The sequence below is a fragment of the Synchiropus splendidus genome, chromosome 8 (genome assembly GCF_027744825.2).
Source record: "Synchiropus splendidus isolate RoL2022-P1 chromosome 8, RoL_Sspl_1.0, whole genome shotgun sequence".
NCBI lineage: Eukaryota > Metazoa > Chordata > Actinopteri > Syngnathiformes > Callionymidae > Synchiropus > Synchiropus splendidus.
Window position 1 is genome coordinate 17671280 of NC_071341.1, and position 25549 is coordinate 17696828.

Sequence of the window (25549 nt, forward strand, 5' to 3'; positions counted from 1 at the left end):
TATAAAATATAAGTACATATTTGCATTTATTTGTTATGCACCCATCTTATATAAAAATAATAAATAAAATATAAATTAAAATGTATTAGACAGCATCATTTTATTTTATTTATTTTTATGCTACTTCATATCTGATGTCACTGATGAGCCAAAATGTAAGTGTCACTCATTTCCATGTGTTTTTAAATCCTTGAGTGGATTTTATGAATATTTGCTATGTCATTCACATTTAAAGGGTGGAGTTTTATTCTATTTTTTGCACCTCAGATGGCTGAACGGCGTCTTTAAGCAGCAGCGTGTGGCCTTGACACATGGAAGCAGACAGTCCTCCGTCTAAGGCTGGAAATTCTGCCTGGTAATTGGACCAGCTATGCAACACTGTCGATCCAAATCTAGTTGCCGTCATTGAATTAGAAGTCGAAAAATGATTTTCCTGTCAAATTGCTTAGAACTGGCCGGGACTCGTGCTCCTTTACAAAAACCCGACTCTCTGATGTAAGTTTGAAGAAGGAAGGCAATAGCGGCCGTTGTTTAGTTTGAGGCACAGCAGCTAAAACTTGAGTCGTACAGTCAGTCGAAGCTTAATGAAATAGCTGAGGACTTGAGGGAAATAAAGAGAGCAACACAGAAGATGCTCCCGGAGACATGTTTATCTCGACTCTATTAAAACTCTAGTTCATGTGCAGGAAATTGTCTGATGCTGTGATAGCAACAAAATATCTTCAGGGGGAAAAGATCCTGTGAAAGTTCCAAACAAACACAAGTTGCTACCTTTGTTGAGGAAATGATCCGACAGTTATCTTGCACTTCTCTGTCATTGATCGAGTATCACATCATGCAACATCTTGTTTTTGAGGTTCCAATAGCTGTTTATTGCTTCATGCTCGATCACAGTCTGAAAATATTGATCCCTTGTGATTACAAAATGAAATTCTGGTCACAGAGAATGGAGCTTTCTGCTGATGTTGACGGTGTCTGAGTCTGTGACAGCAGCAGTGGAAGGTGAAATTGAACCTCGTGAAGCGTTGTTGGGTCTTCGCACTCTAAACAGTGTCAATAGTAGTTAGCAAATTGCTGTAATTTCTGGACTACATGCTGCTACTTTGTTCTTGCGGTCTGAACCCTGCTGCTTATACAACAATGCGGCTGATATATGGATGTTTAAAGGCTAAAGAGCCTCATCGTATCAAACCGATGACATCACAGGCGTTTCACAGGTGTTATCAAAATGCGCTGTTTTCGCCCGTGTGTCTGCAGCTCCGCCAACGGAGCCTATTTTCTGGAGGAACGGAGACGAGAAGCAGCAGCTGAGACCAGTTATGGTGTCGAAACTTCGGACATGAGGGCGAAAACAGCGCATTTAGTGTCAATAAAAGATGTTAGGAGTTCAAGATTCAAGTTCAGAACATTGCAGTTTGTTTCATGAGTCAGTCTCCATGCTGGACCCTGTTTTCAAAACTCGTTTAGAAGTGATCCTCGTGCATTTTTAAGTCAGGTGCACCACTGACCTTTCTACGGTGCAGACAGCACCACTGCACCCGCGGCTTATAGACCACTGCGACTAATATTCCAGTGCGCTCTATAGTCTGGAATTTACGATAATATAAAGTCAGGATAGCTGTGTGCTGATAGCTGATGTTGATGTGATGGCTGATGTTTTACTGTGCTTTTCAACAAAGTTTACTGATCAGATTTTGAACGTTGCTTAACAAAAATACAACAATTCATCCAAAATCAGCAGTTAGGTGGCAACTGAAAATATTCTCCTAGGCGTGAGCGCGTTTGTGGTTGTCTGCCTGGCGACTTGTCTTGGGTGCTCCCCGCATGTCAAGTAGCTCCAGCCCCATGTGACCCCAGAACGAGAATTAGTAGAAGGTAGTTGGATTGAATGAGGAGTGACAATGACATTGTTTAAATTCTGCTTACTCAGCAATAAATGAATCAATATGTATTTCAATAAAATGAAAGGTTTTAAATGGGTTTTTTTTTTGTCAGGAGCATGAATTGTTTCTCCATTAAATGAAGCAGTATCAAAGCCTCCCTGTAGCATGACGCTAACCCTCCTCAACACATGTTCCTGCAGCGAAACATGGATGCCACAATCCCGCCATACAAAACGCGCTTAACCTCCGACCTCGGATTCATTTCTGCCATTATTAAGCCTCTTTCCAAGTCTTCATCATTGGAAAGTGTCTCTGTTGATCACATGTGCGGGGTCATCGCCGCGCGAGGACATTGATCTTGCGGGAGTCCAGATGACATGGCTGGATGAGACGCTCTAATGAAACTTCGCTGAAGGTCCATGAACACTTGAGGATTTAATAAAGTGAGAAAAGGCTGATCTGCTCTGCCGACTAATCCCACTGTACGTTCCTGGAAAACTCACCAGCCTCACAACCTTGAAATGTTTCTGGCACCAGACGTGGAAGTCCCTACACCAGCAAACTCTATCATCTGAGTTACTCATTAAAACACAAACTCCCGAGGAATGAAACGGATCACGAGACAGCTGCAGTTTATCATGTTTAACTCGGCGATATTATCCACACTAAAAAGGTGCAGTTATCTCTGGCCGTTGAGCTACATGTTTACTGTGACTCAAGCCTTGTCTTTACCATCCAGCACCACTGGACGTTGGATTCACCTGCCATACTTTTATTTCAACTTTTCTCTGCCAAGATTGCGTTTCACCACTGGAAGTGGGTTTGGAACTCCTCGCGAAATCAAATGGTTGGTGTAAGGAATATGACATGGAGTGTTGCTCTTAAAGTTCCACTTGTGGCCATGAGCTTGACTTGCGTTGCCAACTTTTCGGCGCTATGAATCAAGCTCTGACTCCATCAAAACTAAGGCAACAATAAGAGCGTACGATCGTCGCTTGGGTCGTGCCCAGGAAAGATTTGACTTTTCGAAATTTGTTTTCTCAAAATAATGAGTATCTCAAGATCGATAAAAACGTAAATGTCAGCGCATGTGTAACTGCCTCTCTGGCAAAGCATTTTGTAGACATCCACCTGTAGCCACTGTGTCTCCCATGGCTTCATAACTGTTGGTCATCTTCGTCGATCGCTGTCTGCAAGTCAGAATATTGCAGACGGAAAAGTTGCTGTGCTTTTAACACTCTGGTCAAGTGCCTTCTACTCAAAATAATACCACATGTGGCTAAGCTATACGTAGTTCACAGCCCTCGTAGTACGGAAGTACAATACGGAAGTTACTTGCATGTGTTTATTTTTTTGGATGTGGCATGCATGACCTTTTTATCCCGAGATAATAGTTATCTTGAGATCATTTTTATCTTGTCATTACCGGATTTTGTGAATAAATCTCTATACACAGTCAGTTGTGGGAGGAGATGCGCCATGGACCGACAGCAGTTCATCACCTTTTTTATTCATTTAGGTATGACTGACATAGAGAGTCTATATATCTCAGTCACATATAGTATTATTTTGAGCAGAAGGCACTTGATCAGATGCTTAAAGCGCAGCGACTTATTCTATATTCTGACTTGCAGACAGTGACTGACAACATTGACGAACAGTTACGAAGCCATGGGAGACACAGTGGCTACAGGTGGATGTCTACAAAACGCTTTGCCAGAGAGGCAGTTACACATGCGCTGACATTTACGTTTGTATCCTGAGATAAAAGTCATGCATGTCACATCCAAAAAACAAACACATACATGTCTCTTCCAGGGCTCCGTAAAACGCAATGCGGAACGTGATTCTTTTTTTAAGTGCTTTGCAGTGTTTTAGCGGGTTTAGTGAGTGTCATGCCACCAGTGTGGCTTCATCTAGAGGGAGTATTGACTGAAGGCATTTCTTCCACTGCATCCTACTCCTTGAACCTGAGCTGTTAAATCGCAGGTGGTCAGTGAGCCACACTTTCCTGGCTTGCAAGCGACGTTTGACACGACTGTGCTGCAGAGTTCTACCCACCTTTTTTTTAAAAATGGGATCAAAAATAATCACTATCCTTAACACAAACCAATTCATGTAGCTAGCCAGGTCCACACACAGTTTGGGGGACAGTTGCTCAAGCCGGAAAAACAAGCACCTTTCCCAAAAAAATGTTATTTTTATTATTATTTCTGTTGTTGTTGGGTTGGTTCCTTTGGCCTGTTTTAAAGATGTCTCCATTCACTTCTCATACGTATAGTGACATGACCATCTGCAGATAGTTTGGTTAGCTTGGAGTGGGCGGGGCCACGGCAAGACTCATGAGGTCGGGCAGTGGTTCTCACAAAGGAACTCAAATAAATGCCCTGTCAGATATTACAAAGGTGAGCGGAACTGAGGAGAGAGTAACGTTTTATTCCCAAGAATTAAAGAATGGAGGAAAACGGTTGTAGCAAAATAGGCACTTTTCTCATGCAGGGACAAAGGACTTGCCACTAAAGGGTCCATCTGTGCATGTCCCTTTGGCTAGTATTCTATACTTCACTTCAGCATATTTACCCAGCTCATATTGTACTATCTACTATCAGAACTGCAACTACGACGGCACAATGTAGTAAAAGTGAAGGAGAAGCAGCCAAAGCCGAGCCGACGGTCACAAGCCTGATCCCTCTTTCCACCAATAATGGACACTCACATCTTCTTTTCTCACATCTTAATGGACATTATGACATTAATGGACCTTGTGTCGACCTTGTACTGCTTTATTAAAACACTGCAAAAGAGCTGTACAGTAGTTGTGAACAATAGTAGGTCGTGTTTTGCATCTATATTTCATTGTTTCTTAAGATAAAAAGTGGAGTTTAGTGGCAGCAAAATTGTACCTGATACAGCCTAGAAATCTGCAAAAAAAAACTTCATCGCCACAGTAAACCATCACATTGAATCCTGTTGTTCTTTTTCCCATGAGCAAGTCTGAAACGCCTCAATTCAGACCATGATAGCCTGCGACACGCTAATCTGATCCTATTGTGTGTGCAACTGCTCTCAAGGGAAGGAAGCTGACGCAGTGGGCTGTGAAAGAGCGTTCCTGAGTGACGGACTCACGTCTTTCAGCATGTTCATGAAGCGTGAGCCGAAGCGCCAGGGTTTGTGTCGGTGGCACTGGAGGGAGCTGACGGTGATCTGGGAGGTCCGCTGCGAGGCGGCCGCCACCATGTAGACGGCGTCGTACATGAGGGCCGCTTCGGTCTGGAACGAAAGGCAGACAATCTTCTTAGTGGTCAGGGAACGGATATCGAGCTCGTGATCGCAGTGCTGAAGGCCCAAAACTGATGTCAGCACTGAAACAATGCCGCATCAAGCCGATTAGAATGGCTACCAAAGCGTGCTCCATTTTAGCGGTGAGATATGTCACTTTACTTTCTCTATTTGGAATGGTTTTCGCTTTGACGGCTTTAGGTTTCGTGATGCAACTGCAATAACTTAAGAAATTAACTGCTTTTTCCAAGGTGCCAAATTTGAGGCAGCAAACGTGGATTAAATGAATCATTAATATTGGCCTGAAATCACGGCTGAAAGGTGAAGGTTTCCTCTGAGAAGCCTGGCTGCACTCCGCAGCAAAACAAAAGCCAGTGCGTGTCCTCTCACCGTAATCATGCCCTCCATCATGCCGGGCTCGGTCTTGGCAGGAGACTGCAGTCGCTCCATGGCCCAGCGCTCCACCACCGAGGCCACCTGTGGGTTGTCGATGTTCAGCAGCCGGAAGCCTGTCATGTTGACTCCACTGTAGCGATACGGCTCCAGGTCCAGAGCAAACAGGTCCTGCCAAGACAGTCGGCGGCCGAATAACTCAACAAGGCCTCGCGCATTTGAACTGGAGCATGCTATTTCATTTCTTATTACTCAGGCACTCTCACTCTCAGATAAACTACGAGAATGAGAGTCACTTATTCATGTAAATGCCACAATTTATTGATCTGTTCTGAAACCACATGAGATCTCATTGCCATTTGATATATTAAAAATGACCAAATCTTACCCATTGCAGAAGTGTGACCTTAAACAGCTTGATACAAGTAAAGCAAGTTTCCTTAAAGGGGCCCTACTTTGCCCCTGACTTGAGCGCCTGCCCCCCCCGAATCACCTGAGCATGTGCCACTATGGTGTCATTTGGGTGCTTATAGACAAGTTCCAGTGGTTTCGAGGCGCCACCCTTCAAAACAAGTCCCTCATTTCCTGAGGCATTTCCCGACACGCCTCCCCTGGTGGCAAAACTGCAGGGTCTTCAGCTGGGAGTCAGCCATCTTAGACGCTTCACCCCTTGCATCTAACTCAACAGCTTGCTCACACCTGTTCCACAGCCAGTTCCTTGTGAGGAACCTTCTTCTGCTTGAGCCCGATCATTCTAAGGGTCTTTGCAAGTGACTCCTACTGGGCAGGTGCATGCCACCCTCCCGGCTTGTGCGCAAGCTATGGCCATCTTACTTTCCGTCTTCAATTTTTTGTGAGTGACCTCATGAGGCAGCTCATCTGAGGCGACCCCTAATGAACCCTTTGCCTTCAGGTTTCCAAATAAAATGCTTCATCTTGCTGGTCTTTTTGCAGCCAGTAGTTTGAAGCCCACATTCCCACGGCAAACTTTGACCAAAAACCAATCAAAATATGCATCGGCAAAATCCGATTGCATAGCTCGTGCATGACCAGCTGTGATGTGACACTGGTGAGAAGATGGCCTCAGTAGTAGTAGACATATGGGCTATTGGTAATAGGGATGGGCAATATGGGCAAAAAAAGTTATCGAGATAAATGTTGTAGTTTTGGCGATAACAGTAATTATCACGACAAATACATTTTCATTCTATTCCATGTGTTGGACACTGCAGTCTCTCGTGAAACTGTTTTATGATGAAAGGTATTAGTGGAGTTTGTCTCCAACATCATTATTTGTTTATGTTTAAATATAATAGTTAAAGTGTAGAGATGAGAGACGTGAAACTCAATGTTTCACGTCTCTGGTAGAAGCCGCTGGTGTCTGACAGGCTGCTCTGCCAGCTTTATTCAGGGGTTAAATTGAGCCGTGTGTCTGCTGTATCTCATGTCTCTGAACAGTTACTAGAACTATGGACCAGTCTGGACACTTTTTGCGAGTGAAGAAATATTTGAAATAATGTGAATAAATGATCATTTAGTCACATTCTATTCTCAAAATTATTATCCAAACTGTCAGTCCTTTGTTTAGTGTGATGACATTTTCACAATTCTCTCTCCTAAAATGGTTGTTTTCCATTGCCTTATTGAAGATTTCATTCATACATACATACATACCACTTTAGAATTTGTTGATGGTCCCTAACTGATGGCAGCTCGTAGCATTAGCGCTGCCTGTGAGAGTGTGTCCGCGATCAGTGAACCCTAATGTGGACGCGGAAGAGGACACCACCGCCGCCAATACTGGAGCAGAGCTCCGTCCAATATCCAACTATTTTCACCAGGGTGTTTGGCCGAGGCGCCAGTGCAGCGGGAGACCTGCATGTGTTGATGTGTGAACCAAGGCAGATGACCACGTCAGAGAACCTATGAAGACCACTCCATCTAATAAGTTTAAAACTACGATCGTGAACCAAAGTCCACCACACTCTCCACAACTGTCACACGCCGGTGTCGGCTGTCAAACGCTGCGGAGCTGGAGAGCGCAGTGCGCCGTCGTGGTCTCATCATGTTCACGTGTGCAGGTCCAATGCAGCGAGTGAGCCGCGTGTTTATCGAATTTATCGTGAGATGCAGAATTGTCATGGTGGAGAATGTGTTTGGCGGCACATCGTGTACGACGAGTAATCGCCCGTCCTCTTCTGTGTAACTTAAGTCCAGGACTTCTGCCCGCGAGGTGGTCACCATGCTCCCCTCATCACTTCACACGTGCAGAGAGCTTCTTCAGCCCCGTTTGTCAGCGGCTGTTTAGATAACACCATGAAATACAGTCAAGGGCACCGGACACAAACAGCAATCTCATTACAAAGCCCAGCACAGATGTTTGAGTTGATCAGCGTAATCTTGTGGCCACACATCTTCACTTGCAAACAGAAGGACATCGGGACGTTTAATTAAAACAAAGGATTAGCGTGTCGCGCTCACCAGGGTGGTGAAGAAGAAGTGGTAGTACTCCGTCATCATCCCCATGGACAGGATCTGGGGGACACACAAGATGCCGTGAGGAGCTTCTCTTTTGTCAGACATTTATTCTGCCAATTATAGAGACAAGTGAGCGTCACAACTTCCCCACAGAGTGTAACCAAGTCTTCGCCGGCACCGGTTTGCAAATGTGTTTGTGGAGCTCAGAGGAAGGATCTGCTTGGATTTGGAAGTAAACAGAGGATGGCTGAAGGAGGAGGAAGGGTAGATTTGCCTCTAATCTTCCTCACTGCGATGATTATGCCCAGGGCTGTTTTGAAAAACCAAACGGCTAAAGAGGAATATTTGAGAAGGTGCCTCCAAAAACAGAGGTGCTCTTGGAGCCAGGGATGATCAATCAGGGGGAAAATTCCCAAAGAAAATATGAATCAAATACATCAATGCTGTTGCTTTTTGCTGTTAAATCCTGAAAATAAACCCAAAGAAAAAGATTTATTTGTATTGTTTTGGTTTTTTTTAAGAAAAGAAGTAAAGGTGGCATCAGTCAAAAAATACATAAAGATTTTTTTTTCTTTTTACTGTTTATATTTAATTAAACAAATAATATTACTATTGCAAATACGATTGAAAGGATATACAAAATATACAAATAAAAAAAGTGACAGTGAATAAGAATTCTTATCAATTTTAAAATAATGGACAACATTTTTACAAACATGCTTGATTTAAATTAACAGCTGAATTACACTTTATATAATATAATATAGTATCATAATATATATACTAATATAAAGTGTAATGGTAAACAACAATGTAGGCGATGATGTCTTTTTGTTATTCATTACTGTCGTCTTTTAAATAAAATACAGAATAAAAATTCTGTGCAAAAACTATTATTTGACATATGTATTTTACTTTTTAAATAAACGGTCCTTGCATAGGTGACGGGAATGATCACTCGATGGACATTCGTCTGTCACCTGCTTCAGGACGTCGGCTGATGTTTGGTAGGAGCAGTCGAAGATGACAAAGAACTCCTTCCCTTTCTTCATCTCCTTCAGCAGAGGACGGGCGTCTTTACTTCCGGTGGGCAGCTGGCGGATCTTGATTTTGATGTTGTACCTGGACGGAGCTTTGATCAGCTCCTGCAGCCGAATGAGGCCTGGGAGTCAAAACCAGGAGCAGGTTAGTGGAGTGTGATGTCAGAAAACAACATGAAGGGGCGAGGGATCAGAGATGGTGAGCTTGAATGAGGACTGACCTTTCTCAGTTTGTCTGTTTTTAATATCAAAAATCTCCAGCTCTCTCAGGACCAAAGGATGGTGCTGGATTTTAAGTGCCTTTAAGCCTTTGACATTCAGCTACCACTGCGGAGTCGAACAATTCAGATGGTCTTCACAATATAACTATTAATGAAATCATTAAATATATAATAATATAGATTTTTTTTATTCTTTAGGATTTATAATATTAAACATATTATATTTTTAAATTCCACTTCCTTTAGTGAATGACGCCCATTTTATCAGATATTGCAGTTCTTAAAATAAATAAATATATATGTATATATACTTTAAAATAGCGCAGATCTTGCTCTAGATCGCCCCCACTGGTCAGGTTTGTGAGCTGCCTGTTTTAACGTCTGACTCCTAAGTCAAAATAAAACAGTTAAATTGTTTTGTCGGACTGACTGGTTTGGCGTTTCTATGTTAAGGAGCGGTGGTTTTATATCAGACCACTATTCTACAGACGTTCTGTAGGAAAATCGCAACCGCTGTTAGCTTGACGATGCTAGTAGCCGAGTCTGAGGACCACTTGTTTTGGGATTTATGGATTAAATTCCCACCAGAACGTCCGCTTATGGGTCTGTGGCAGTTCACGTTTTTAAGTAGGAAGTACTCCCGTTCTACTACGCTAAACACCAGTCACGCAGAAAGAAGGTCGCTCTCTGCGTAGCATAGCGAGCGTGATCTCTCTCTAGTTTCCTCCCGCAAAGCCAACGTCATGCAGCTTTAAGCGGTTGTCTGTGAGCCCTGCCCCGGGTAGCTGGGATGGGCTCCTGGAATAAGCTACTACTGAAGCAAGCAAAAATATTCCCACACAGATACACTTTTATTTACTCCAAGTGCCACTGGTGTTAATAAAAGCACGCTGCGCTCAAAGCCAGTGTGAGAGAAAATCCATGAAGCTTCTCTTCACCTTAAATAGATTCATTTCTGAAAGCCGATTGACTTTTTCATCTTTATAGAGTGTTGATCCTCTTTTCAATGTTGCCTCTCTTCCCACCTTCTTTGACACAAGTGTGTTTTCTCAATAAGCTAATTTCCAAAGCCTGTGAAAGCGCATAAGAAGCTTCCCTGACCCAATTTAACTGAAGACTAACAAGATTAACTTTCCCCAAAATAATCGGTATCACCGCGCACAAGTGGAAAAGCCGCTATAAATGTTGCACTTCACTTCCCCGTACATGAAAAATGGCGCCACCAGGGCTGATTGTCAGAGGAAATTACAATTATTTCAGTCAACACAGCAATTTTGTCATGCATTTTCCACTGAATATATGAGGTTGGATCATGGGGGCAGCAGCTGAAGTAAAGAGACGCGTCATCCCTCTCAGCAGAGACCTCTTACAGCTATTCCAGGGGAATATCAAGGCATCTGAAAATCATCTTCCTCCTTTGGGCCTCCTCCTGGTTGGACACCTTAAGAATGAGATGTCTTGAAAGATGCTAACTTCCTCACTGTCACTGTCATGGTGTAATATGTTGACATCAGGAAAGTGGTCAGCCTTTAGCATTGCATAGGAAAAATCCTTTTCCTTTCAGTGTACTGTGGTTTTGCTAGTGGAAGAGGATCGTGGGGGAGCTCCAGGAGCATCACCCGCAGGGCGTCATGACTGAAACAAATAGAGCGCCTTACATATCCCAACCTCTGTCTTTCTTTTAAGTCATGTGCTGCCCACGGCATCAGCACAGTCCACTTCAATACAATACGTCATGGGAGCGAGGATGGGTTCCTCTTTCTGTCACGACTGTCCATCCTTTCCAACTGAGAATGAAGGTCTCCGACTTGGAGGAGTTGGTCTCCAAATCCTTTGAAGGGCTGGTTTCGCTAAGACCACCTGGTCATCTGCACCAAACTAAAGACAAACTCTAGTGCAGACCTCGGCAAAGTGCGACCTGTGGGCCATATGCGGCCCTTTGACTGTATTTATGTGGCCCTCCTGGAGTCAGAGTCTCTGACATTTTTGTCTTGTGCATTGTTTTTTCTCCTGAAACATAACTTTCTCGTGTGAATATTTTTCTTAATTTTTCTCTTTTTCCTTTGGCTATTTTGGAGTATTTCTTGTCCCTTAAAATACATCAGAATTGAAAGTAGATTTTGACATGTATGAAACACATTGAGTATCTTTAAATGGAATGTGGTTTAAATTCATTTTAAAGTGTCATTTCATAATCACCCATGATGTCATCACATCACTGCCCCTCTCAACATACACAATATATATATTGCTCGACTGTGACCGAGAATTGTCTATGGAGATTGAAAGCAGAACGTTCACGACCAAGTTCCTGCTGACGTGGAAATCTTTCCCCTCAAAAGACATCTCAAGCTGCCATGCTGCTTTTAACAGTACTCATTTCAGAACATTAAGGACCACATAAAAGTGAACCCAGTCCAGGGACGCGACGTTTGCTGTCGTGACAAGTGGAAAACTCACCAGTCGCGTCCTCATAAACAACCGTCACCGTCTTCCACTTGAAGAACTGCACGATGTCCAGCACGGCCCGGCTGATGGACGCGTACTCAGGATAGAGGTTGATGTAGAAGCTGTCTTTGTTGTCCACTGACGGATGTTTCCAGCGCGTCTGGACGTGGGGGACTTCAAGGGCGTTACAGATGGACTGGACCGCGCTGACAGAGGAGCTGTGCGACGGCCCGAACACGGCTCCCACACCCAAGGCCAACTGGTCGCACGCTGAAGTCAGAATGACAGTAAGCAAGGGTCCAGTTTTCCTCCGCAAACATCCGCCTCACCTCTCCTCGACGCCTCAAAACTGTCAAACAGGTTGATTCTCTGGACATCGTAAGTCAGCGTGGTGTTTGGCATTAAGGTCCGGTTCCGGTTGATGTTGGTCACGGCGAATTTAAAGGCCAGCTCTTCCACGCTGATGGGCTCGTTCTCCAGTGTCTCAAAGATGCCGCCTGCGAGGAGCCAACAGAAACGCAGATTACATCGAGGAAACCGCATGAAGAAATGATAATGGATAAACTTCAAAACCTCCAATGAATTCAGCCGCTTCATGTTTGAGTAGCACCACGACTTGAGGCTGACAGTTGCATAATGTGCCCCAGTTCTGCGGCGGCGAAGGGACCGTTTCCAATGACAGAATTTAATCTCATTCAAAGCAAGGCTTGACCCTAACTGACCATACTCTATTTACATGGCCTGAATTCCACAAACTGACACCATGTCTTTTATGAAGCGGAGAGGTTTTCCACATCGGGTTCATTAGGGGCCAGCTCCACTGCGATTATCTCCGGGGACAAGTTGGCGGGAAAATATCCAATTACTGTTTTCCTGACAGATATGCTGATTTGATCTGAATTTTAAGATGTTCTTTCTTTTTTAAGCTTTTCTTCCAAACAAGAATATATCCATCTGCTGCTGTTCCTTTGTCCTTCACTTTGGTCACGCATTGCTTCACTCTGGATGAAGATACCGCACATTCCAGACTATAGAGCTCACTGGAATATGAGCCGCGCCCACTGAATTTGAAGAAGGGAAATAGACTTTGTTAATACATAAGGTGCGCTGGTCTGTAAGGCGCGGGTGCAGTGATATCTGCTTACCTTGCTCAAAAATGCCTGAGGATCACCTGAGTGTCCTGACACTGTATTGACTCTACAGGTAGTTGCGTAGAATTGTGCTCAACCATTTACCACACTGAAGAGGCCCCTTGGTGGACATGATATACAGCAAAAAACAGGGAAAACAGTGTCTATATAAGGTCCGTTTTTGGCTTGTGTTAAAGTAGAAATAAGACGGTGGTTGTCAATATATGAGTAACATCCGACTTACTTACTTACGACCACGGCTAGCAGATGCTTTTAAAAAAAAAATTTATTCAATATCTGGCTCTGCAGCACATGGCAGCTCGGCAACGCGTACGACGGTTACAGTAGCACAGTATCCCAGCAGCTCACTCTCACACAGCCATCTACCACTACAATAGTACCTATAACCCTCACGTCGGGTATTTTGAATGACATTCGACTTACGTCCAATCTGACTTATGGCTGTTTGATTGGAACCGATCCCAGTCGTAAGTCGGATGTTACTTGTATAGTCATTGAATTATGAGTTTATTATGAATTGATAGTGCAGCGAAGGATCAGTATCACGCTCTCTCATGTAGAGATAAACCCATCTCAAGCAACGAAATTTAAGGGTCTTTTTAGGGTTGTTGCCTGGTGTCTCGATACTCTGTAGGGAAAAAGAATGAAGCCATAAAAACGGCTCATAAAAAAATTAATAAAACGCTTAGAATGAAACGGTTTCACGTGACTTGACAAATGGACTTGCAGGCCAAGTCCATTTGGTTCAAGTATGGCTTCTAGGGGCTAGAGGCAGGGGACCCCCTGAACACAACACACATTCTCGTACAAAGTTCAGAGTACTTTATCAACTTCTGTATGTTTTTGAACTGTGGAAGGACTCTGGAGTGTCGGAACACAACGAGCACATACAAACGCCAAAAAGGACTGAGGTTACCCCAAGCAGGTAGTGACCATCTTTTTGTGAGGCGGTGTACGGCCACACTCTACCATTAGATTTAGTTATTTTCTGTTTATTTCCTGTTTACAGTTATTTCCTGTATTTTCTGTCTGTCTCTGGAGCCAAGATTTCCTGGTAAAAACATAGACCTACTTCCTCTTCCTTATAAAATCGGGTCACAAGTGGCACGATTTGATTTGTTTTGGTTCAAGATTTAATCAGGATTTCTCAACTGACCCGGATCTCAAGAGGTTCAGTGTCATGTTTTCCCTCCGATGTCACCAGCTGTAAAGCAGGGTGTCAACTGCACCAAATATCTGCGGCGGGTTTGTAATTTTGCTACAAACATTTGCTCTTCATGACTTTGCTGTGTGCCGTGGCCGCAGGGACGAGGGGTCTGTGGTTTAGGAGATCACTCTGAAAAGCATCCAAGTCTTAATCCACTTCGCTGCTCCAGAGAGATGTCTGTCCTCGCATGCCACGGTCGGGAAACCATATGGAAGCCCGAGCGAGAGACGCCATCTTTACATTCCACTCAAACACGGGGCAGCAGGATGATATGAGGATTAAACACTGGGGTTGCTGTTATAAAGGACCAACATTTGCATGTTTTCATTTCATACGGCAAAATAGAAACAGATGTTGTCAGGGAATCTAAGCCTCATTCGCTCACACTGGTCGTCTCTACTTCATCTAACTCTGACTCCCAAGTCTCATCATGGTAGTAACCATGACTTTCCCATGAAGCTTCCCTTTCACTCTTGTTTATAGTCTGACGTCTGCACCTGTTCCACCCTGCCTGCACTCTCATCTTCACCTTCCTTCGTCTCAGTCCATCACTGACCCCTAAAAACTCAACAGGCTTCAGCAGCTATAACAACTATGCATATAAACAAGAGAAGTTATGGCTCATTTTCTAGATTCTTGGTCGTCTATAAATAATTTAAAAAAACATAAATGCTGTATGTGACATGTTCTCTTTCGTCCTTCACCGCCACAGTTGTGTTTTAACTCCCAATAGTACGAGGCCATGATTCACAATTGTCTCTAGAGAAGTAGTTCACTATGGAAAACCCCGAACAACAAACGTCGCTCATAAAGACATTAGAGTGAACAGTGGAATGCAATACACTATACTGTTACAAATATCTACCATTTCAAAAGCCATAATCTGTGGTCGCGGTGACCTCCAGCATTTCATCACAGACGTTTCATGATTTCTCAGTGAAATTGTTATTGGTTTTGGAGTAGAAAATGTTCTCAACGCGCTCCCCCTTTAGCCCTCAAATGTGAATGACCTTTTTCTTTAGTGTAGTGTTGCCTCAAAGCCGAAACTGAGAGTGCTTTGTCTGGACTCGCCGGTCACTAAAAGCCTGCTTGAAAGTGCCAATCCTGATTACGGTGACCAAACAGCAGCAGCTGCAGTGAATTACGTGATAACCTTTCCTCAAATCTGTCAGAATATATAGACGTGTTTTTGTTGTTGGTGAAGCTGATGATAGCTTTGTTGTAAAGCTGTACTACAGCGATAATCTGCCTGAGTATAAGGCTCTGGAGACGAGTGGCAGCATCACAGACTCCTCTCGACAGTTTCTCTGTATCGACAAATCACAGATGAGTCGCTGCTGCCTCTTGTTTTCTTGTTTCAGCTGAATACTTTTTTTTTTTTATTCTTAACTGTGTGTATTTCACTTATACTGAATGTCCTGCATTCAGTATTCATGACAATAAAGTTGACTTTGACTCACACTTTTGTTTCTTTAGTAATCTTTAATTAAAAACATAACTCAAATTTCAGCTCGCAACACAAAGAAAATTCATAAATTGGTGCAAAGTCAAGCTAAAGTACTGCTGTATTCTGTGTTTAGGGGAAACGTTTGGTCTTGCTTTGAGATCCACGTTTGGTGAACACGGGGCGCGAGTACAAATGTTTTCGACTAGTCTCATCTAACAGGATATTCTTCTTTGTCCTTCGGCGATACTCACAAGGTAACAGCGAATCCTCCCAGTCACAACCCTCAGCATCCTGTCCCTTTTTATCTCATCTATAAACCAAAAGGTGTCGTCCTCTTCTTCTTTTGCCCAGCACTTCCACTGCTAACATTCGTCTTCCCAGTCTCCCAAACTTTGCCTCACTCTCCTATACTCACTTCTAGTCTTGTCCCAATGACATCCTCTGCATGTTCAACTAATATACTGTACTTTTGTTGGAATATAGCAAGAGTTGCTCAGTGATCAGCCAGAGCCAGCGACGAATCTTGAACAGTTCATTAAATACTGTTCATGTGAGGCATGAGGTCCGGGCGAAACATTTCCCCTCCAATATTGGCTCCATTATGTCCAAATAGGGGTACGGAATAGCTCTTTAGAGAGTTCCAATTCTTGGTATCCTTGCAGTCCAACATGCTGAGAGTGGTCCCTTTCCCTGGTCGGAGATACACCTTTCTATCCGAGCTGATAGCCGCAGCACAAGAGCTGGTCCCATGAGCTCCACCCATCCCAGTCGGTAAACTAGGCATCCCAAACCCGGGACTATGGCTCCTGGAAATTCATTTATTTTGCTGATTTCTAGAAATGTATTTGGTTACCTTGCTACTCACATCTACCGGAGGACATAGCTCATCAGAGGGTGAAGCTCTGTCCGTGCTAGTAATCCAAAGGTCTAGAGCTCTGATGATAGGCTTTTATTTTGGCGCCACATTTTCCCTTCCTTCTCCTCTGTTTATGAGATCCAGTACAGCTGGGACCAAGCTGTACCTCAACCATGGCATTTACTTGTGAACCACCCTGTCTAAGGCTCCTCTGTCAGACTGTCTCGACTGGTAAAGGCCCCAGTGCAACTCATCGTATCTTCAACTGACAGCATTGCTTTAGTAGTAATTATTTACAGCGTGAATGTTCTGACTTCTGCCCGTCTTTATGGTTCAGATCCTTTGGATCCCGTGGTTGTGTTTTATCCCCGCTTTGGCGGACGCTTTGGTTTTTGTACTTTTGTATCTTTTTGAGCTATTTAGACTCCTAGTGCTTTTATATTGTCATTTTGACCTTCTGTAGTAAATTGCTGATGGTTTGCCTGTTCTGGTCCGACATACACATTAGGGCTCTGACACTAATAACTTCCACTGTCAACACAGAAACTGACCATAAACAATCTAAAATGGCCAGCTTCGAAGACAAAGCTCAGGAACTTTAAGATACAAGAAAGCAGAAGCACCACTGTCAATGAAAAAATGTAAACACCGTGTAGCAGTCATGGTATTTTAGCCTTGTAATGTTATGTCAACTTTATACTGTTGAAATCTCAACGTTAAATTAAATGCCAGATGTTCCAGATGATCAACTATATTGTTTATTTATTGGTGTGAAACATCCCAGAGTGGAGATCAAATGAATCCATCTCCTCAGTTCCAGCTCAGGCAGGAAGGATCCTATATTCTCTGTTGTTTATGTTGAGTCTCAGATGGTGACCATTGGTCCAATCTGGGCTCATTTCCATCAGAAAACAATGATCAGCATCACTGCATTTTCTTCTTTAATAAAAACCTTGGTTTCGGAGCCACATAGTTACATCTGAGATGGGAAATCAACACCATCTGCTACAGCGCTATATTCACGTTTTATCATTCCCAGGACCCACCTTAGCCACCGAAACATCTGGAACGAGGCAGCCATTGTTATACTGGAGGCTTCATTCCTCGAAATGGAATGATTGACTCACGGAGTTGGATCAGTATGACAATTTACACAAAGAGATTAAGTACGTAGATCGATACACTGCTTTGCTACCACAAGGTTTGCAGTTTCATGATTTATCTTTATCTTAATGTCAGGGGAGGTGAAGAAGAGAGTGCAGCCAGGGTAGGAACGGAGCAGGGGACTGTGGCATCCGAGTAGAAGTAGCAGGAATTTTACAGTACTTTAGTGTTAACTGTCATGATGTGTAGTTTAGAAGAGTCTGAGAAGATGAGGAGATACTGAGGTTGTTCAGAGGGACATGTGGAGACCAAGTTAAGGCAGATGGATGGTTTGGACACATGTAGAGGAGAGAAAGTGGTGGCTGACTCGTGCAGAAGTGGACGCTCAATAGTTGTCAACATTGTGGTTGCTGAACACCAATCATCCGCAGCCACTGTCTTTTCCTGCATTGCCATTTGTTTAGATCGCCCTGCTGCCTATGTTCCACGCCATTGTTTCTGTCCTGACACGAGTGAGTGCAGACGCAGTAAATCATCTGGTGGATCATTTTCATGTTCCTGCTTTGGTCAGTGGACGGGATCAGCCACCGATCGGCACATCACACTCCACACACCGCTGAGCGCCGCGTGTGACGCATTGCCATCATGTATTTTAGAACCTCCTATAAGAGGCAGCCTTTCAAATGAACCTTGAACATGCCATATGCCATTTCAATAGCTTCCATCCCTGGGGAGGAAGTGTTCCGTAGCTGCCGGTAATGAGAGGCGCCATGACAACCAGTGTTACCATCTTATATCTCGCCCTCCCTGCGCTTGTGTCCTTTGCTACAGGTTAATGTTTCTCTTGTGTGACAGCTGTCTGGCTGGTATTATCTCGAATAAGAGGGCAGTTTTTTTTGGGTCTCCGGCTCTTGTGGAGATGAACATTGTACCATATGGTAATTTCGGAAATGTTCCGGAAATTCTGAGCATATGTACCGTCGAGTTAAACACCGCTTGGCCAGGGGGCGTGGGATCACTTCTCTCTCCCATAAGTCAAAACAATTTTGTCCTATCACCACCACTTTCCCTCCAATTCCACCAATCACTTTAGTCTCTTTAACCCCACCCCTTTACGAGGCATCACATTTCCTCCCTCCTTGTTGAGACATAGGGTTACGATTCAGACATGAAGGATCCTGAATCCATTCATAAATGTCCAAATTTCCATGATATATTACACTATACGGAGAAGGTGTAAACAAACATGGCTGACCACAAGATCCATCTCTCTTCAAGCTATTTCCTGCTTTCGCCCGCCCTCTACATCGCACGCGCGGCATCATATTTCCTCCCTCATTGTTGAGAACAAGCCCTGTGTGACGCCAAACGCTCACATTTACGATGCAAGGGTCGCAATTCGGAGGTGAGTCATTCTGAATTTATTCATAAATGTCCAAATTCCCAAGATTGAAATGTAGAATAGACATAACTAAAAACCAGAACTCACTAGTGCAGCACGTCGTCACCCGAACACTATATGGGATGGACATAAACAAACATGGCTGACAGCGAGCTCCGTCTCTCTCCAGGCTGCTGACACGCTGACAAGCTACTGTTTTCATTGGCTGTATTCATGAACAGGTGAACAACTCCGGTCTCACACACGCTCACAAACATTGCCCACCTTTACCTGACAGACTCCGCCCATCCAAACGTCTCCGCCCTTGTGAGGAGCTCCGTAACAAAACGAGTGCTAACTACACGCTGTCAGCCTGGAAACTACTCACAGAACATCATATGTTGTGTCTCATTTTGTGTTTGTGTGTGTGTCTTTGCACTTGAAAACTCATTGCATTTTGCAGATAAAGCATATTTTGTGAAACTCCTCGCAGCCTGGAGCTTCTTTTGGGCAAAAAAAAAACCAACACTACTTTTTTACAAGCTACTTTGCAAAGGTCCTTATTTCCCATCTTGTTTCAGAACCATAAATGATCGCAACTTTCACCACATTTTGTTTTTCAAATCTTTTTTTGTAGCGGCATTTTTGGCCGTGAAGTCATGGCGGGAATGCTTGAGGCACCAGAGCATGATGGGATTTGGAGCTTGAGTGGGGTTAATGCTGACTACCACTCAGTTCAGAAACATCGCTTGGGGTTTATTGACAAGTCTAACGATTCAGCGCCACAATGGAAGATGTCCTTTTGATCCTCGCTGGATTTGGCGACAACAACGTGAGGCCATCAATATGTAGCTATTAGTTGTGTAACCAGTCTTTCAACTGTTCCCTGTCGGCATTCTGTGTGTCAACTGTTGTTTTTTTTGCCTCTAATGAGTCATGCTCATAAATTTCCAACCAAGTAAACAATTATTATACAAGAATAACAAAGCTAGCTTAGCCAGGTGCTAACCCCACAGATCAATCAACTCAGAATGTATTACATAATTATGTATGATTGATATTTTAATTTAAGACACGGCTCACAGCGCTTGTAAACAAACCCTCCGTCTGTTTTGTTTTTTTCTGTGTGCATCTCAAGAAATGGGTCACGAGCTCATGGCTCAGTGCATCATTAGAATCTGCTCCATGTTTTATGTAGAAGAAATAAAAAAAAGGGAACACTGTGACTTGAAGTCATTTGTGAAATACGCAGCGGATGAAGTGAATAATAATGTGCCGTTGTCGGGTTGCTGATCACGCGCAGATCAGTGTGTTCCCTCAGTTGACTGCTGTTGAGCAAGCGGCGGGACGGAGTGACACAGGTGCTTCCATGTCATGATGGAAATGCATCAAGAATGGTTCGAATTCAGAAATCACTGGGGTTTCTGCACCACCTTTTCGGCTCTCTGGAGGATCCATGTGTTTTCTGATGATAAAATACTTCCTTGTAAAATAGTTATTGAAATGCACAAAAGAGCAGGAAGAAGTATTATGAGGGTTTTTAAATTATGATGTGCATCCCAGCAAAAAAAAATGTTTTTTTTCACTGAAAAAAGAGAAGATATAAGTCTCATGATTTATACTTTATTCATCATTTAGCACTGACGTTTTTGTAAAGTTGTTCTCTTAGAATTTGAGATTCTTTGTTTTTGTCTTTTTTTCTCCAAAAAACTTTACTGCTTTCTCCTGCCACTTTCAGCAGCGGTTCTCCTATGCGGTGAAATTGATATGGATTGAAAGTGTGAATAATAAAACTACATGCTGACATGGCTGTAATGCGAGGACAGAAATAGCTGCTTTACGACTTAACTCTTAATTTTATTTTGGTTGGCAGGAATTGTAATTCTCACTTGCGTGTTGTCATTTCTCCATCATTTCTTCATCATATCGCTAAATAATTGACTTTTATTATTCATAAAAGGCTGAAATGTCCAGTTCAGTTTAGAGATGTGGTCTTCAGTTATCTTGGGGTCTTGTTCGTGAGTGAGGGACAGGAAGATCAGTTTACAGTTCATCAGTCATGAGTACTATGTGACTGGTGAATAAAGAGCTGAGCTGAAAGACAAAAGCTGTACTGGGTGATTTGGGCTCACCAACGTTGGTAATGACAGAACAACAAGACGGCAGGTATAAGAAGCCAAACTTAGTTTTCTTCTAGGTATCTAGAACTATTTATCAAACAGAAAATTATTTGTAGTTCTGGAACAACATGACAAGAAATAAGGACTTTTGTCAATGAGCTTGTTAAAAAACTAGTGAGATTTTGGCCGAATCTACAATGATTTTAATCAAATATGCTTTATTCACACAAAGCAAATACATAAGTGCAAATAACATTTTCACACAATAAAAAAATGTACATGCTAAATAAAGGATGATGATAAAATAAGTCCATCTTTTTTATGACGATATTCCGTGCGTAGTTTCCGGGAGGCATGTAGTGAGTGCTCGTTGTTTAGTTACAGAGCTCCTCACGAGGGTGGAGACTGAAAGTATCAGAAGTAGCCTGGAGAGAGATGGATCTCACGGTCAGCCATGTTTGTTTTGGCCCGCCCCGTATAGTGTTCGGGTGACGACGTGCTGCGCTAGTGAGTTCTGCTTTTTAGTTCCGTCTGTTCTACATTTCAGTCATGGGAGTTTGGACATTCCTGAATTCAGAATCGCTCACATCCGAATCGCGACCCTTGCATCACAAATGTGAGCGTTTGCCGTTGCGCATGACGTCACCTCAACAATGAGGGAGAGAATATGATGCCGCACCTGTTGCGTGGAGAGCGGGATAAAAGCGATCGGTGGAAAGTGATAGTTTGCAACATCACCATCTCCTGGAAGGAGTGTGCCCACTCTGACTATAGCATTCCAGAACATCCCTCTCCTCCGGCATCAGTCTATTTCATGTTATGTATGGACGTAATTACCACTGTGCATTTGGTGCTGCCACAGGAAAACAAGGCTGAGTAAGTGACGTGAATGATTTCCAGTCACTGCAACGGATTTGAAGTCATTGTTAGCGTTAATAAGGTTTCAATATCATTTTCAGGATCACTGAGTTTCCATCGACGTTACGAGGCCAGACAACGATGAGAAGTGATGCACGCTGGGAGGTCACGAGAGCAAGCTCCAGTAATGTGAGACTTCTCTGGTTCCGTGTCATGAAAGCACCAGTTTCGGACCTCGTGCTGCCTGTGGTGATCCTGAAGCTGACATGGTGTGAGGACACAAACAGGAGCCTTTTCAAAGCAACGGGACACAATGACGTAGTGTTTTCCATCGCTGGGCCCCGTCCCAGCGACACCTCCCTTCTCCGCCCAAACAAACCCACCAGTGCCACTCCAACCTGGGCCGCTGCCAGACTGTGAATGAATTCGGAGGTCCAAACCCGTCTACTATCTCCGTTTGATCTGGAGCACTGAAGTCTCTCTGTTAGCCAAGTGGCTGCGAGAAACTCACCCAAGGCATCAGTGCTGCAGCCAACAGCACCTTTCATTTGAAGCATTTGCCGAGAATGGATCACACATTTGTACAGCATTAAGATGGGCTCTTGTCTGATGGTGTCACTGTATTGAGCACAGGTCTAACTCAAGGTACCGGGACCCCAATCCAACCCCAAATTCACGTGCAATGTTTGTCCTTCCATCCAAGCATTTTCCTACTGTTCCCAAGGTCAGGTCACAGGGGCAGCAGCTGAAGTAAAGAAACCTAGACTTCTCTTTCCTTAAAACCCTAAAGGGTTTCCTAGGTTAACAAAGAGGCATGTCCTCCTTAAGTGTGTCCTGCGACCTCCTCCCGTAGTTGTACATGGGCTTCCAGGACACATGTTGACAAGACACCCGAGCCACCTCAGGGAGCAGACTTCAGTCTCTTCCAGATGGCTGAGCTTCTCACACAGGAGAGTCCAGACACCCTGAAGCGCAGACTAACTCTAGCAATGAAATGTGAGCTTAGCCTTTCGGCTCTGCACTGATCCACCTGTCATTCTCATGCTACATCCCCTCACTCATCTCCAAGACCTGAATATACTTGAACTCTTTCACCCAACCTGAACAAGACATTTCCGCCTTTATTGCCCGGCAGTCATGGTCGGGTTCTAGAGTTCAGACTCACTTGGCAAGTCCAGAGATCAGACCAGAGTTCTAGTCGAGTTCCACAGGCTTAAACAAGTCTCTCGACAACGTTGGGGACGATTCACAGGCTCTACCGGTGTTATCCACCCTCCATTTTCCGAAACACACAACACGTTCATGCGCCTTATTTTCAGGTGGACGTTCCTCACAAAGAAGATTAGCATCGGTTGCTTTCAGGCTTGAAAGGGGTCGGTCACCATTATGATCAAACCCCAGCGAGGAGAGTGGAAGCCAGCCGCCATCTGATCCCAGCTCTTGCCAAAGTCAGAGCAATGTTAATTGAGGCGAGCCACGTACCATATGGGAGAGATTATGATGTGGTCATGAAGAGAACGATGGAGATTAGGTGGCCTCGGAGAGTGATAGATGATTTAGGGAGATTAACAATATACAGGCCAGATTAGGACTGTTAGAGTGGAGGGGGTGGGGGGGCACCAGCCGAAGTCAACTCCTCAAGTTTGATCATTCCAAGTCTTTGAAGTGGAATGACTTTAGAAGAATATTCACCAGGTCCCCGGGCGTTCCGAGCAAGAGAGTACCCCGAGGCCTTCAACGTAGAGACTTTTTTTTTTGGGTGGGGGAGGTGGGGGGTGATGCAATCTGCTGTCTGGTGAGAGGAACACTGGAATACCGATGGGAGAAGAGCATGGAGCTCATGTGGTAGCAGCCGATGTCATTGTATTATTGTCGGTTGCATCATGGGTGGCAGGGGAATTGAACCACGCACAGGGTCTTTTGGTCTAATTATTGAGGCAAAGAAGTGGGAGAAGAAAGGAAGTGCCAACTTTTGAAGCTCATTGTTGTTTTAAGCGTGTGTTATGAGGCTGGAGGTTAAAAAGCATGGCATGTGGAGGGGGGAGATAAAACTGTTGACGGTGGAAAGCTTTTGCCTCAAAGTCCTTCAAATGAGTTTAGTAAACTACCAGTAGTTTTACAAGGCGACTTTAGAGCTTGTTAATGCTGGTCAAAGTTTCAATAAGCCTTGTTGGTGTTGCTTCAACCTTAGTGAACAAATATGACTCCATCCTCATCACAGCTGCACCGGCTGTTTCCATCCATTTATGAACTGGGGAATCTCAGCACTGAATTGTTTTCTCAGTTGTGATTTATGCACTTATGCACTATTATTTTATTTTATTTTTACTGACTTATTTTATTTTATTTTTGCTATGCACTGTTGTTTTTATACGGTTGTTTTATAGTTTACTTTTATTATTATAGTGTGCATTTTTTCTATTGGATGCAGGGACCCAAAGAATTTCACCATGCGTTGTACCGCGTATAACCGTATGTGTGGCGAAAAAACCTCCTGAATCTTACTTGAAACAACTCAATAAATATATCTGATCAGTACGGTAAATGATGTTTTATGTTTTAATTTTGGTTTTTACTAATTCAGAAGCAAACACCCTCAGAAGTCATGAAATAACAGGCATAGAAGTGTAATGTCACGGTCGAAACTTCAGAAATGATAAAATTTATTCTCCTCTCTGCTTTGTTTCCATCCCTCAGACCACATTGAGAGAGAGTTGTTATGTTGGATGTTAGTTCTATCCTTCCATCTTATCCATTGTAGGGTCGCGGGGGCAGCAGCTACAACTGGGAGCACCTAACTTCCTTCTGCTGGGCAGTGTCTGCCAGGTCTGACTGGGGGTCCCGACACGGTCCCAGGCTAGTGAAGAGAATAATAATAATCTCTCCACTGGGTCGACTGCTTGGTCTCCTCCCAGCTGGCCATTCCTGAAGCACCTCCAAGTAGGGCTGAACGATATGGACAGAATTTCTGCCTGTCGGATCTCTCCATATCGAGATAACATAGGCCTCCCAAGATCAGTTGTGTGGTGTTGACATAGACTGACAAAAGTGTCGACTATGGATTCTTTAAAACTTTAGTTTTCGCCACTGAGGCATCCGCTGTCTTAGCTGCCTTTCAGTCCTTGCTTCAATCCTTGCACAGTAGCGGTGATAAAGGTCTGTCATGTCTGATTCCGGTGGATCTAACCTGTCCGCGCCGCGCCTGTCGTCCTTCCACACACATGGTGTCGGAGAGCGATCAATTTATGTTGACTTCATTCCAGCTGATGTTCCTCTCACTTGACCACAAACCCTCTCCTGCATGGCCGCGGTTTCTCTCAATAAACTCTTCGGTTGTCTGGTCGTAGCTCCACATTTGCGTTTGTGGATGCCTTGGTTTGACATTGCAATATATCGTTCAGCCCTACTGCAGAGTGAGGCGTCTGAGCGGGGCGTCCTCATAGACGACCACAAACCACCTCATCTGGCTCCATTTAGCAGCAGCTCTAATCCGAGTCTCTCCCGAGTGACAGAGCTCCTCACCCCATCTCTATGGGAGGCACCTTCCGCCCGTCAAAAGAAACTCATTTCTGCTTGTATCTGAGAGCTCCTTCTTTCCATCATGACCCAACATGTCAGATTGAAATTAAATGTATGACTGACACTTTATTTTGGAAAAATATATTATCATTCAGATGGCCTTT

At 43.9% G+C, this 25549-nt stretch overlaps 1 protein-coding gene across 2 annotated transcripts in view; it reads right to left on the reverse strand.

Moving 5' to 3' along the window:
- Nucleotides 1-25549, reverse strand: part of LOC128764202 (glutamate receptor ionotropic, kainate 1) — a 32671-nt gene that overhangs the window by 6149 nt on the left and 973 nt on the right. For both annotated transcript variants that reach the window (XM_053873763.1, XM_053873762.1), the window contains exons 2-7: nucleotides 12072-12239; nucleotides 11755-12012; nucleotides 9014-9195; nucleotides 8037-8090; nucleotides 5553-5726; nucleotides 5010-5153 (exon numbers count right to left, since the gene is read on the reverse strand). In XM_053873763.1, the coding sequence (XP_053729738.1) occupies nucleotides 5010-5153; nucleotides 5553-5726; nucleotides 8037-8090; nucleotides 9014-9195; nucleotides 11755-12012; nucleotides 12072-12239 (980 nt within the window). The remainder of the gene's footprint in view (nucleotides 1-5009; nucleotides 5154-5552; nucleotides 5727-8036; nucleotides 8091-9013; nucleotides 9196-11754; nucleotides 12013-12071; nucleotides 12240-25549) is intronic.